A 15,697-nucleotide genomic window follows, 5' to 3' on the forward strand; every position below is an offset into this window, starting at 1 on the left:
ATTTTTTCCCCACATATTTTTTATTTTTAATTTTTATAATTTTTCTTATTTTTTAATATAATTCTTAATGTTTGTTTATTTTTGAGAGGGAGACAGGATCTGAAGTAGGCTGTGTGCAGACAGCACTGAGCCCAGTGCGGGGCTTAAACTCAAAAACCAAGAGATCATGACCTGAGCTGAAGTTGGGCGATGAACTCACTGAGCCACCCAGGTGCCCCTGCCCTAGGTATATATATTTTTAAGTTTGTTTCTTCTGGGGAGAGGAGGTGCAGAGAGAGAGGAGGATAAGGTTCTAAATCAGGTTCTGCACTGACAGCAGAGAGCCTGATGCAGGGCTTGAATTCACAAACTATGAGATCATGACCTGAGCCGAAGTCTGATGCTTTAACTGAGTGAGCCATTCCACTGCCCCTACATATTTTTGAGACAATCTTCCTGCCTCTGCTCATGTGGCATCTAGCACAGCACCTCCCAGGGATGGGGGAATGTGGAAGAGAGGACAGATTGGATTGCATCACATCAGTTTCAGTTCTGAAGTTTGAAAGTTACTGTGGATTGGGAGTTAGGGACTCTAATTCCTCCTTATACCTCATATTTTGATATGGTTTGTTTTCTTATTCATGTAAATAAGCCTCGTACAGTAATTTTACCTCCTTTTAACATAGTAAAGTTACTTTTCAAGATGGTTGAATGGCCTTGGTGTACTAAAGGAGTCAGAAAGCAAGCATTTATTGCTTTGGTGAACTCACAGTCCTTTATATGCCAAAATTGTAAATGGAATTAAAATGTCTTAATTTATGACATTGTAAGCCACAATATTAGAGAACCGAGTAGTTTCACTTGTATATTAATATCTAGTATGAAAAGCTGTCTTTTAGTTAGGATTATAAAAATACTTCCTTTTTCTGAGCATTATTCTGTTGTAATTTCTAAAATTCATATATCAGAAAATTGTACAAATGGTATATATTTTATAAGTGTAAAACAGAGAAAGCTTTAAACTTGATCTCCTGGTGAAGGAGGAGCATTGGCTCTCACCCTGAGTGTAACAACTCAGTTATCTAAGAACTTGTGTTACTTCTTAGGTCTGCCCAACAGGGAGGGTAAGAGCGCCTTTGTTCTGCTTAGCCGCCTGGATTAACTATTAATGATACTGTGCCGTGGTGAGAAACCTGTAGACGTTTTCAGGATTTAGTTTCATTACATTTCCTTGCTGATAGAGGACAGTGATGGCGATGGTAATTAAGAATTTAAACATTTGTCTTTTCATGTTTTGATACATTTTTTGTATTTAATTGTCCTGGAATTCCTCAATATCAAAATAACAAAAACACTGGTAACAGATAGTACGGAGCACTGTGAAGTCTCAGCACGGGCCTGCGGTGTCCAGACAGGTGCTGTGGAGTCTAAGGCTGGTGCAGCAGATGCAACCAGGTCACCTGGTTCCTCTTTTCCTTGCCTCTTGCTTATGGAGGGGAGGTGAGGGTGGAAATCCCAGTTTGATGGGATTGACCCGCTCTTTGTGCTAGAACTTGAAAATCTAGAACATGAAAATTGGCAACAAACTTTTCCTTTTAAACTAATGTTCCTTTTGGGTTATCAGTTGCACCCAGAGTAATAGTTTAAGAAGTAACAGAAGGAAAAAGTATTTCCTCTCGGAAAATAAATTGCTGATGAGTGGCAGCAGCAGCTACCTTGAAAGTTTAAACTGAAGCCTAACCAGCTGGAGACCACCTCCCTCCCCTCCTTCAGTCCCCACCACCTACTGCCCCCCCCACCCCCTCCAACTTCCGCTGCCGAGTCAGAGTGAACACAGTGTAGCCCTCTGGCACACCATTGTGTTCAGAGTGCAGGATACTGGAAAAAGACTACTTTTAAGGAAGGGGGTAAAATTGGGATTTTTCTCTTGAAAAATAAAATGATTCTGAAAGTAAGCTTATTTTATTTGTCAAAATTTGAATTCTAATTGGAAAACAAGTACTGAGTACTAGAATGAACAAAGAATGTATCAAGTGTTGATTGTTTTTGGCATATATTTTTGTACTAAATTTTGTATAATAACATGATTGGATATCTTTCAATTTATAATGTAATTATAATGAAGGACATTTTTGCAGACTCTTTAAGAGTTTTATTATTTTCCCATTAGTCACTGATAATCAAATAATTGTCATTCTTGATACACTTGAGACACTTAGCATATTATTGTCTTTGCTGATTTTTCTCATCAGTTACTGACCTTCCCAACTCCTCTGAAGCCTCATTTGGGATTCTAACATTTCATTATAATGTATCTTATACCAGCCTTGCCAAATGTTGCATCTTTTGGTATGTATTTTCAGTTTTCACTTTGTTTTGGATTTGCATTTTATTTGAATTATTGTTGGATTGTATGACCATCAGTGAGAGAGAGAGAAAGAAGGGGTTTGATGAGTGGAGACGGAGGATGGGAATTACCAGGGACAGTTGTTTGAATGGTCAGTTCATTAATGATTGCTTTTGTTTGCAGAGTTTTTGCTTTTCTGTGTGTTCTTAAAACAGAAGATTTGAACAGTGAACGCTAAGTTGGGAAGGACTCCTTTTTACACTAGACTATCTTCATGGTGTTGGTCAGTTCGTCACCGACCTTCCTAGGTGTCTCAGAGAGCTTATTTTACTCCTACCCCTTTATGAAGGGTCTCTTACTTGTCAGTCTCTTGAATTTGGAGTCAGGAACTCGATACTTGGTCCCAGAGGGTATTATCAGGGATTGACACTTGAGCCAGAAAAGCTGCTCCAGGCCCTGTTTTGCATTTACATGGGAGCTCTTTGGAGATACTTGTAGGCTTAAGTTGGAGACACCAAGAGAGAAGGCCGTGCACATGGCTGAGGCAGTAGGATCTGGGAACATGAGAAACAGAGAGAAGCAGGTAATTGGTGGTGACAGGAGAAATGGACTTAGGGTCAGAGAGGTGTTGAATCACCAGAATGGTGAAGCATTAGGTGGAGAGCAATCCCTCTGAGCACTTGGTAACATGAACTGAGTATCAAGAGCTGTTAGGAACAGAAAAATGCCTCCCTCCATAGGCCTCACAGCCAGAATCTTGTTCTGTTCTTAACTTCTAGATGTTTTCTTGCACTATTCTTATCACCTGAGGTAAACTGAGCACATACCTGTTTCTTGTAGCCTGAAATGGCTCCAGATATATAGGTAAAGCATTAACTTTAAAAAAATTCTCTTTTGGGGCACCTGGGTGGCTCCTTTGGTTAAGCATCTGACTTTGACTCAGGTCATGATTTCCTGGTTTGTGAGTTCGAGCCCTGTGCCAGGCTCTGTGCTGACAACTCAGAGCCTGGATGGAGACTGCCTCAGATTCTGTGTCTCCCTTTTTCTCTTTCCCTCCCCTACTCACATTCTTTCTCTGTCTCACAAAAATAAACATTAAAAAAAATCCTCTTTATACCTGAAATAAAATCAGCTTTGTGAATGATCATGTAAAGAATTTGGCAAGAATGGGGTGCTTGGGGTGGCTCAGTTGGTTGAGTGTCTGACTTTGGCTCAGGTCATGATCTTGTTGTCTGTGGGTTCAGTCCCTGCATCTGACTCTGTGCTGACAGCTCAGTGCCTGGAGCCTGCTTTGGATTCTGTGTCTGCCTGTCTCTCTCTCTATCTGCCCCATCCCCACTAGTGCTCTTGTGCTCTCTCTCTCTCTCTTTCTCAAAAATAAACATTAAAAAAAAGGAATTTGGCAAGAGAAACTAGGTTTAGTAAATCTGTTGGAATAGCACCCATGGAGAAAGGATGTAGGTTTAAGAATTTAGGTAGAACTGTCTGCCCAGTCATTATATCTTAATTTCCATGTCATCGGAGGAAGGGTCCAACATGAGCTCATGTTTGGCATGTAGTGACATAAAGGGCATGGAAGCATGTCATCTCCGTGGCATCCTATGTTAGTCTCACACTGCTGTTGCTCTCAGGTTTCGGGTAGATTCAGGGCTGCCCACCTTCTCTCCCAGGCTGTCTGATCTTTGAAGCATATTCTTTGTTGTTTTTCTAAGTTGCTTGCTTATTTGTTTGTTTGTTTAGAGAAAGAGAGAAAACATGTGAACAGGGGAGGGGCAGAGAGAAAGGGAGAGAGTAACCACTCACTCTTCCTTGTCTGGGTTCTTAGGGATGGGCTCAATTCTGGACTCCTAGCCCTAAGTGTCTCATGAGTCTTCAAACTCATGTTATTGAGTAGAAAATTAAATATTAGAGATAGTAGGCCATTAACTGAAGAGTTAAAATTATTCATCATTCAGAGGGATTTGAGTATCTTTTAAAGTGTGGGTACAGTCAGAATACAAGGTTTTCATTTTATTCTGGATCTATAGGTTGGATGAAAGAGAATGAGTGGGAGATACTGGTGAATTCGTTTTTCCTTTTTGGTGTATAATGTGATGATGAATAAGAAGCGTCTGGTGTCACAGACTGACCAGTTTTAATCAAGAAAGGTAACTAACGGTGATGATTTTAATTGATATAAGTAAATAGATTAAAAAGCTGGTTTTAATTTTTTTAAGTTTATTTATTTATTTTGAGAGAAGAGAGAGCATGAGCAGGGGAGGGGCAGAGAGGGAGCGCAAATCTCAGTCAGGTCCCGAAATGTCAACACAGAGCCCTGTGCAGAGCTTGAACTCATGAACCGCAAGATCATGACATGAGCCGAAACTAAGTCTTTGATGCTTAACCATCTGAGCGCCCCCAGGCATGTCTAGAAGCAGGTTTTAAAGGACGCTGGAATGTTCTGCTTGGGTCACTAGGTTCTTGGAAATTTAGCTCTAGGTCTTGGGAATGGTAGTCTCGGAGAAGGTGAAAGTGTTAATGCCACCAGTTATTTATTTATCTTTTTAACCCTCAAATTTCTTCTTCATAAATACATGTGGCTCAGCTAATTGATGACCTCTGAGGATTCTTCTAGCTCTGTATTTGTTTCATTGGGTAATTGGATATGAAAATGTATAGTTAAGAATAAGGACAGTAAGTCAGCTAGATTGTAACTTCGGCTAGGATAGGCTAAGAAGACCATGAAGGAATCAACAAGTAAGTGTGAATTGAAGTGAAACTTGAGGTCCCCCTTCCTAAGGATGCTGTGGCCTCGGGGGCAGACAAGTAGTGTATATATTTTAGTAATTCTTTTGTGCCAGCGTATGTGATATATAGGACAGAGGAGGTGAGCTGTGTTCTGTCTGGTATGCAGTCAGAGGGGAGGTAGCGTGTGGGCTGAGATTAGAAAAGTGAATTGGGTGTGCAAGGGAAGCAGACTGGGCAGTGGCATCCCAGGGACGGAAGACTGCATTTTAAGAAGACACCTGGCAGTGTAAGAAAGCATGGTGTGTTTGGGGAATCAGAGTAGCACTTGGCAGTCCTGGAATATAAAATAGATTGAAAGGGGAGAGTGGTGGTAACAGTGCCCCAAATGAGTCAGGGGTGCTAATCTGGAATCCTTCAAACATTCCAGGCTCAGAAGGGCAATGCTGCTGCTCTTTGGGGAGATGAAGGTTCTACAAAGGAGATCTTAAACTGGGAAGCTGAGGATTTTAGTTAAAATTTTTTTTTCTTGTTTATATATTTTTGAGAGAGACAGGAGCGCTAGTGGGAAGAGTCAGAGAGAGGAGGAGACACAAAATCCGAAGAAGGCTGCAGGCTCTGAGCTGTCAGCACAGAGCCCGACGCGGGGCTCAAACCCACGAACTATGCAATCATGACCTGAGCTGAAGTCTGACGCTTAACTGACTGAGCCACCCGGGCGCACCGAGGAGTTTAGTTTTAGATGATTCATTTAAGGGGTGCCTGGATGGCTCAGTCGGTTAAGCATCCAACTTCAGCTCAGGTCATGATCTCATGGTTTGTGGGTTTGAGCCCTGTATTGGACTCTTTGCTGACAGCCAGTTCAGAGCCTGGAGCCTGCTTCACATTCTGTGTCTCCCTCTCTTTCTGACCCTCCCCTGCTCACGCTGCCCCCCCCCAAAAATAAATAAAACATTTAAAAAATTAAAAAAAAGTTATTAAAAAAAAAGATGATGCATTCAAGGCACCTAAGGACCATGTAGGTGAAGATGTCTAGAAAGGGTGTAAGGATGCACAGTGCTGAGTTTCAGGAGAGAGTATTGGGCTCAAGTTCAGGTTTGGTCACCATCAGTTTCCTTTTGTTGTGGATGTCATAGTTGTAGATGGAAGTGTTGGTGAGTGAAAAGAGGGTCACGTGAGGTAAGTTTCTCCTACCTTTAAGGTCTGAGTGAGAAAAGATGATCCAGCGAAGAACCTAGAGTTAGGAGGAGAATCAGAGCACAAAAGCATTAGAAAAACAAACACACACTTATATTGCCCCATAATGTTATTTAGAAATTAAAAGAACATGATGTCAAGAAAAATCAACCATAATTTTAAATATACTTATTCAAACTACATAAACACCGCTCATTTTCTTTGTGAAATAAAGAAGTGTGGCTTTAATATTCACTGGCCTGAATGAACAACTGGGAGACCCTGGATGGTTGAATAAATATGTATTCATGGGGTTGTTAGGATTGCCGCTTAGGAAGAACCTGAGGAGTGGTAGTGAAGAGAGTAATTTAGAAATTTGTGGGGGATGTGGTGGGGTGTAACATTTTAAAATGTAACTATAAAAGCAGACTGGATCACTACATCACTTCATAGACTGAAATACATTCTAGAAGGGTCCAAGATTTACATGCAAAGTAAAATTATAAAGCATGTTTGAGGAAATGGGATGATTTTAAAAAACCGGTGTGGGGAAAGTCTAAGTCTAGCAGGAAGACCATCATTCATAAAGAAAAAGATTGGTGGATTTAATTGCAAAAAAAGTAAAGTATAAGGTCATAGATACACTGTGAATAAAACACAGAAACAACTAAGTTGGGGGGAGTGCTTATAGTGTTGTGTGAGAAAGTGTGGTCATGGTAGAGGACGATGCAAGTGACCAGAGGTTCATGAGGCTGAGGTAGTTAGCAAGGGTTCGTGGAATCCTCTGAACATGAACGTTGAAGCCCCCCCAGTATTCTGGCCTGTATTGTGGTGGAGTAAGACTCAGTGACATGCCTACTGGGGCCCTCAATGGATGTGGGGAGCAATTAGACCACGGATGGTATTGGTAAGGAGGAGTAGGTAGTAGACTACATGGACCTTATGGGTAGCAGAGGATATGATATTAACATAGTATTTGTAAACATTCCTGAATGTTTTAGTCCTTCAGGAATTAGAAACAAATCTGAAGGTTTGAAGAAAATGTGAAAAACATGTTAGAAACTGTCCATGTATTACTGGAAACCCTTTTGGCTTGGAGCTCTCAAAGCTTTAACTTTTCTTTCTAATGTTGGTAAGATGGGCATACACTTCCTGAGAGCTGAGTGGTTTAAATTTGGGGTCTTTTAGTTTATGTGCACAGATAATCTGGGTGAATCTTTTGTCTTTTTGGAGTGAACAATTACCATGATAAAGAAGGATTCAAGTGTAACCTCATTTCTGACATGGCTAGTTGATAAACTGAAAATTAGATGGGGAGACTGAGATACAGATCAAAGTTAAATTTCTACATATAATCAAACTATAGTGATTAAAAGCTGTATGTTGATAGTAAGAAGGAGAAAGTGGATCAAGACTGTCGACGAGGTTTTTAAAATAGGACAGACCTAGTATACCTCATTAACTCCCTTCAACAAATATTTATTTAGGATTACTATCCTTTGCTAGGCGCTACCTAGGAGCAGACACAGCAGGCTTACTACATGCCAGGCACGATACTATATCTACATAACTTTCATGGATTACTGTATTTCATTAAATCCTCACAACAGCCCTGTATGAGCAGTTATTATCCCCATTTTATTGGAGAAGAGATAGAGGCTTTTAGAGAGTCTCAGTAATTTCCCCAAGGTCATAGGGCTATTAAAATGCTGGAGTAGCCTGCCTTCAAATCCAAGGCTGCTGGTGGCCAAGCCTGAGCTCCTAAAACACTGCTCTTTTTAAACCGGTGGGAGGGAGGGGCATTACTGAGCATTCACTGTTAGCACCTGGTGCCAGACTCTGTAATCCACGTAAGACTCCTCGAGGTAAGTTTCATTATCATCATCTAGACTTAACCACTGTGCTTGCTGTGTGCTCTCCCCAGTGGTTAGGTAGTTTGGCCAGAACTGTGGTAGATTCTGTTCTCTAAGCGGATGTTCATGCCAGCTTTATAGTGCCCGTTGGATGAAGTTGTAAGCTTAAACAATTTGGAAAATCCCTTATTTTAACAACATTGGAAAGATATTTCTGAACAGGTCCATTGTATTTTATGCAACTAATTTTTATTCCCTTTTCCTTTATATCTTTTCCTATTCCTTTGATTTCTGTAGTCAAGATTCTTACCAATTAAAATGTGTTTTGCCCCTAAAAAAAGAATACCTTGAAACTGTTGAGCTCTACTTTGATATCCTGAGATTGCCTATAGTAGTTTGTCAGTGGCCAGGTGTTTTATTTTTGTTACGCGTGGGAAGACGTCCTTACGAATAGGAAAACAGCTTTCTTTGCATGTGAAACAGTCTGTAATGGGACCCTGTCAGTTTTATTCATGTGAAATTATGTGCTTTTCAGTCAGTCATTAGTATTTTTAAAGGAAATGTGTTAGGTTTTTTTCCCCTTCTCTTTTCCTTCTCCCTTTTATTTTTACTTCTCCTTCCCTTTTGGTCTGTTATCTCTCTCTTTCTCTCTCTCTCTCTCTGTCTCTGTCTCTTTCTCTCTTTTTCCCTCCAAATCAGTATCCGCAATTATCTTTTAATTAAATTGAATTGGCGCTTACATTTCTGTTGCAGATGGCATTGTCAGTCCTTTCCTGAAAGGACAAGTATATTATCTGCTCGGTGACTGGGTGTTGCTGTTCACTTGTGCTGTACTGCGAAGGAGGAGGGGAGAATTAAGGTGTAAAATACAAGTCTTTTTCTGAACAGTTAAGGACTAGATATTAAACATATTCTTTCACCAAAGACAAGAAATTATAAGAAGGGTTAAAAAAAATTTTAATCTATAATTTGGGGTCCTGGTTTAATATTTCATTCTTAAGTGACAAAAATGATTCACTGAGCCATATTTTTCAGGGCTGGTGAAATACAAGTAGCCCAGGGTTGCACATCTGTTCTTTACAGCCTGTAACTTTATTACCCAGGCTTCTCGGGTTATCTAGTGCATCCAACCCAGTTGTGAGCATTTCTTGTTTGTGTTTTAATTTGCTCCATTTGAAATCTTCCTGTAGAGCCATGCTGGTTCTACCTTAAAAAAGAAAACACCCCTCCGCTGAAAAGAAATGGTACTTCCTGCTTTCATAAACAGTCATGTGCATAGTTTAGCAAGGCCTGGTGCCTCTGGAGCTTTTCCCTTTATAGCACCATCGAATCCCAGTCCTAACAGAAGTACTGCGAATCTTGTGGCCTCTTTTTGAACAAAAGGGAGCAGAGACGAAAAATCTGTTGATATAAAGCTTGAAAGCAAGAGCAGGCAATCTTGGTTGTGAATATTTTCTGATTTTTCCAGAAATCAAGCAGAAGATTGAGCTGCTGATGTCAGTTAACTCTGAGAAGTCGTCCTCTTCAGAAAGGTACAGCTACATCTCTTGCATGAACGATTAATGGTGTAGCATTGCTAAGAAACAAACCAGGACGTATTCTTTTTTCTTGTCAAGTTTGCTGTATAACGTATCGTACTGCATGCCGGTCATTGTGCTGTATCGAAGATGTGTATCTGGGCAGGCTGTTCTGCTTTTACAAAGGGTAATTGATTTTTTAAAAAATAGTGAAGCTTAATCAGCTGCAGCATGCACACCATCGCACAGCAGAGCGCTAGTTCATGTGTGACAGCTGTTGAAGGCTTTAAAAAATAATTTACTTTGCTACAAAACAAAAACCTTGCTTCCTTTAAGGAAATATTAGTATTAGATTTTCTTCCTATATTTTAGGATGGTTGTTACCCCAAATTACATTTTTTGTAAGATCTAGGTTAAAAATACTTGGCTTATTGTCGTAATAAATATTTTCTTATATGGAAAGGGAGTGCCATTTGTAAATAGCTTAGGAATTGCAAACCCACAGATTAGTCACATTCTGAAAGAGATATGATGCTTCTTCAAGTCTGTGCTAGGAAATGGAACAGTCACTGCATGCAGTAATGGTTCATGCCTGCAGGTAAGGACAAAATGACTCAGAAGTATTTTTAAAGCAATTATTTTATCTGTCAGTCAAATGATTATACCTGTAAGGAGATATTTCCTTAAAATGGCTATTTTACTTAATAAATGCATTCAAGATATTTTTATCTCAAGCCAGAAATGAGGCTAATATAGTTGCCTATATTGGTATGTAAATACTGTGTTCACTTCTGTTTGCCAAAATTGTGTATACTACATAATGTTTTAAATGGAGGCTCCTGGGCATACAGTTGATGCTTACCCTTCTCTAGGTTACCTAATAGTTTATATTTTATGCTGATATTTTGTATTGAGGGTGTGTTGATTTGTCTCATCTGTGGTTAGTTTTCAGGTTATCTTTTTCATATTTTAATATTTAGGAAAATATATAGAGACATGATTTAGTACTTGAGGAATGATAGAGGAAAAGCACTGGGGGAATAAAAAAGAGGTGAACAACCTACCATGGTAAAATGGATTTAATTAAAGTACACTAGTGTATGGAGGACATGATCTGATTGCAAAATGATGACATTAAATCGATTTATTAGTGTAATTAGGGGAAAGACTTATGGCTACAATTTAGGGCATTACAAATAAAATGTTAACTGCTTTCTTTAGAAATTGAAAATAGAAAAATTTATTCACATTTGTGTTTATTTTCATGTAGCTTCTAACTCCTGACTTGTGGCTAGCCATCCGATTTTAAACATTCTGTTTGCTGAGATGAAAAACAGTCTTCAGCCTTATGAATGTTCAGCCAGTAAAATGGTGGTGTTGGGAAGGGGAGAGGGTGGTGGTGTAAATAGTGAGCGGTCCGGGCGCCAACTGTAATGTTGGAGTTTTGTTACCGGGAAGAGCATTCTCAGTGGGATGGCAGCAATAATTATGTTAGCTTTTTTTTGAGTAGTATGAATTTTCTATTGGTAAATTGAAGGCTGAACAGAATGGAAGAATATTAATGAGAAACAAGTTAGGAATGGATGCGGTATCTCTAAATTACATTCTTAGAAGGAAAGATTCTAAAATATTTTGGTGATTACGTTTACTTATTGTATTATTATTATTATTATCATCTATTATTTTTAAAAATCTTTATACCTAAGCTCCTGTAGTTAAATTTGATGGACGTGGAGGATGCATGTGGTCATGGTTTTAAAGTTTAAAAACCAGCCACTGTGCTTGTGACAGCTTTACCCACAGTTTTACCAGAGCTTGCTTGCTTTGTTTGTTATTCTTCAGGGGGTACTTAGACATATATATATGGCAGTTGTGATCTGCTGACTTCATGGGTGATAAATCTAATTTATGGGTCAGACGACACTTTGCAAAGATAGAAGTTGTTTCATTAACGTAAATAGATTAAAGTTTCTTCTTTTTTGTCCTCTTTGTAAAAGACATACAGTGGCAAGTAGTCAGATCTTCTGTCTTTTCAATGTGTTTCAAAGAACTTGAAAAACAAGAATATGAAGTTAAAAACAATTCATAGCCTAGTAGTGCTGCTATATCCTGCTCATGCATTTCATAGCTTATAGTATCATGTAACATTACCATCACATTCTTCAATTCCTTGCTCACCAGTTACTTAATTTTAAGTCTTTGACTTTTTTTTTTTTTTTTTTTTAATTTAGCTGTTTGAGTCAAGGCCTGAAGTCTTAAAGCTATTTGGAATTTATATATGGTCAGTATTCCACATGGTTTTTTGGGTAGAAATGATGAAGATACCTCTGTTTCTTTAAAAGAGAGGAAAAGTTACTTGTTTGCAAGAAACCAAAACTTACCATTTGGCACAGATGGTTTTGTTCACTGTCTGGAGGATAGAATGATCATTTGATATTTCAGGCCACTGAGTGGTGTGGAGATGCAGCATTTTAGGAGTAAAAATATAATAACTATAAACATTGATGTGATATTCCTGATAATTCTTCTGTCTCCTATTTTTAACCTGCTTAATGAGAATTACTAGTCTTGTGTGACAGCTGGTATTGGTTGAATTAATTTTTGCTGAGACAGTTTTGTAAAATGGAAGAAACAAAACAAAAAATAAATTTACTTTCGTAGACTTAGGATTCTTCATTGAAAAATACAAATACGATTTGTAGCAATATGGAATTTTGAAAATTGTTTTGGAGCATAAATTAGAAAATATGTTTTCTTAACATACCTCAATACCACCTTGAAATTTAAGATTGTTTTTTCACCTTTATCAGAAGAGTGGAGGTCCGTCGAATGTTCTTTTGTAGGGGAGGTAGGGAGTACTGTTCAGAATGGCTGACTCTGAGGACAGAATCCAATGGGTGACAGAAAGTTATAATTCTATTTTTTGGTTTTGTATTTCGGAGAAACAAAGCTCTAGTTTTATTTTTTGGTTTTATATTTCAGAGAAAGGGAAAATGACAACTTACTCAACTTTTAAATTAAGGACAGGGAACATTAATGAATGAATTAAAATTACAAAAACATGCTGCCTGATTTGTATGTTATTACCAGCTAAGAGGAACACGGATCTGTTGCATGAGGGCCCCCTTCTGCAGATTTTAGGAGCAAATCCCACTATGAGTATTTGCTTTTTAATCGCTGCCTTTTGAATGAATGAATGTATTCATGTTAAACATGGTATTGACAGGGCCAGGCAAGTTTCTACTTCCTCATCTACCTCAATTTAATGAAAAAAGAAAGCTGTGAACATTTATTTGATATAAAAACTAGGTTTTCAAGTTTTTCTTTCTTCTTGACTTAGCCATAACACTTCTGGGATTTGGAAATCCATGGAGTGGAGCAGGTAGGGAAGAGGAGGAAAAGGAGTAGTAATCATAATATCTAGCAAAAAGGTAGTAATCATTTATTAAACATTTCCAAATACAAGTTTTAAGTGAGGAGAGAGAGAGGAGAGGGGAGGAGTGTGTGTGTGTGTGTGTGAGAGAGAGAGAGAGAGGGAGGGAGGGAGGGAGATAGAGTTTTTGGTCATGAAAGGGGTCTTATACTGGAGGAGATAAGGAGTGGAGCCTGGGTCAATAGCATCCCACATAGGTAGCACTTACTTACTTGAGTTTACACATTGCTAGCTACCTTTTTCAGGAGGAGAGAGAAAGGAAGAGGGAGAAAGTATCATAAAAATATTTATGGTACGGCTTATATCCTGCCAGTGCTGTGTAAACAGCATTGGTAAGAAATGTTAGAGATCGTTGTCCCTGCCCCAGCAGCAGAGGGGCATTGGAAACCCATAAAGAATGTGTGCTATTTTTGTGTGTGTATTTTAGTTCCTTTTCTTATTTTGGAGCCTCTTAAGTTAAAGAAAAAGGGCATATGATAATGATGCGTGGTTGCAGAAAGCAAAAACTGACCCCTGGAAGAATAAGGGGAATGGGAGGGGAAAAAACCCAGTATGGGACCACTTGAAAGAAGTTAAGTATAGGATATTCGCTGGAAAGGGATCCAGGACCAAGGCATCTTTTATTTCCTCTTATGTTGAATGTATTTTCCTCCATGTCTCTCTGATGAACTAAGCGCAGTCATGGGAGCATAGCCAGATTTTTAAAAAATTTCCCTCTTCTGGGTCACCTGGCTGGCTCCATAGGTCGAGATGCGACTCTTGATCTCAGGGTTGTAAGTTCAAGCCCTACTGTTGGGTGTAGCAATTATTTAAAAATAAACAAACAAATATTAAAAAAAAAAAATCCCTCCTCACTGTATTCCTTTCTCCTCATTGCAGATCCCAAGGTGGGCAGGTAGTTAGTGGTGACAGCTTCTCCCTTTCTCATGCTTACCTCTGCCTCTGTCTGTGTTTGCGGGTGGACTTGAGACCCGCTTTCTCTGAGGGTTTAGAAGAGATGACAGTGACTGATTGTGTTTTCTTCCTCTGCTCAGTTCTTATGCTTTCTTTTGTTTTCATTTAATTTTTAGTAATATGTTTATGGAAGATATTTTATATGGAAAGTGCACAGATCATAGATGATTATGAAATCCAAGTATTTATTTTCTTTTGTTGTTTATGTTTTAAGTGTTGTATCTAAGAAATCCTTGCTGACCCCAAGGTCACTATGGTTTTCTGGTAGGCTTACCTAATAAAAGTTTTGGCTTTTAATATTTTAAGACTTTGATTCATTTTGGATCTTTTTAAATTTTGTTTTATTTATTTGTTTAGAGAGGTATGTGTGTACATTCGAACTGGGGAGAGGCGAGGAAAGGGGAATAGAGTCAGCACAGAGCCCGATGCAGGGCTCAAATTCGTGAACCATGAGATCATGACCTGAGACAAAGTTGGATGCTTAACTGACTGAACCACCCAGGCGCCCCCAGTTTGGGTCTTAGTATTAAGGTAAAGGTGAGGTTATTTCCATATCTGACTGTTCATTTGTATCTGGGCTTGAGCATTACTACAAATAGAAATCCTCTGTACACGCGTTAGCTGTGCGCTGCGCTTGTGTTTTGTGTGCAGCAGCACCAGGTTCGGTCTCCTTGCTCTGCAGTATTCACCACACGAATATGCCTTACTTTATGTATCCATTCTCCTACCCGTGAGCATGTGGGATGTCTGCAGTTTGTTAGGAATGCTGCTCCTGTGCACATCCATACGCCTGTCTTCTGGGGACCAGATCTGTGCATGCACTTGTGTCGTACGTGTACCTGGGAGTGCAGTCGCGAAGTGTTCGACTAGTGTTCGACTCGTCTGCGCTCCCACCAGCCATGCTCCATGGCCTTGCTAGCTTGGTACCGCACATAGCGTTTTCCTCTACCATCCCATTTCTTTTCCCTTCCCCTTATCTTTCTCTCTCTTAGAATACCGATGGGTCTGTGTGCCTGGGTGGTTCCATCGGTTAAGCATTTGACTCTTGATTTTGGCTCAGGTCACTATCTCACAGTTTGTGAGTTCAAGCTCTGCATCAAACAGGCAGCTCAACGGAGCCTGCTTGGGATTCTCTCTCTCCCTTTCTCTCTGCCCCTCCCCTCCCAAATAAATAAACTTTAAAAAAGGAAGAGTTCTGGTGAGTATGCCAGTGTGAACAAGTAGAATTAGATGCAGATAAGGGCAGAATTTTTGAGGGAATTAGAAACAGATAAGGGACTGTTAGTGAGTATCCGCTTCCATGAAGGAAATCAGAATTAGAAGTTGAGGCCAAATGGGAACCAACCATGAGGTGTAGTCGTCTGAGGTGCTACCTGCCCACTGACTGATTCTGAACTGGATCCTAGAGGCCACAGGTGCTACCATTAGTGTTCAGACATGGTTTCAGTACCAAAATTATTGTTTCATTTAAGCCTTATTAGAAGCCTGTCATGTAAAACATAAAAGAAAAGCTTGGGGTGAGAACCAGGGAAGTAATCGGGGCCTTACTTCTTGGTGCTCAACGGCCCTGCCTTGAGAACCCTCCCACAGACCTCCAGGCTTCTTAAAATCCTTGAGGTACGTAGACCACCTTGGGCTTGACCAAGAAGTTAAGACATTTTTTGATTTTTCCCAATTTTATATATATTAATATATATAAATTTTATAGCATTAA

At 39.4% G+C, this 15,697-nt stretch overlaps 1 protein-coding gene across 6 annotated transcripts in view; it reads left to right on the plus strand.

Annotated features, from left to right (window-relative positions):
- Positions 1-15,697, plus strand: part of SRPK2 (SRSF protein kinase 2) — a 252,628-nt gene that overhangs the window by 92,416 nt on the left and 144,515 nt on the right. Inside the window, exon 1 of one of the 6 annotated variants that reach the window (XM_077746916.1) lies at positions 9,388-9,611. The exons of the other annotated variants lie outside the window; for them this stretch is intronic. Coding sequence (XP_077603042.1) covers positions 9,574-9,611 — 38 coding nt within the window. The 5' untranslated portion in view covers positions 9,388-9,573. Of the gene's footprint in view, positions 1-9,387; positions 9,612-15,697 lie in introns of those variants that run through there. 6 annotated transcript variants of the gene reach the window in all.

This window comes from Crocuta crocuta, unplaced genomic scaffold, assembly GCF_008692635.1.
Source record: "Crocuta crocuta isolate KB4526 unplaced genomic scaffold, BGI_CrCroc_1.0 scaffold396, whole genome shotgun sequence".
Classification (NCBI taxonomy): Eukaryota; Metazoa; Chordata; class Mammalia; order Carnivora; family Hyaenidae; genus Crocuta; species Crocuta crocuta.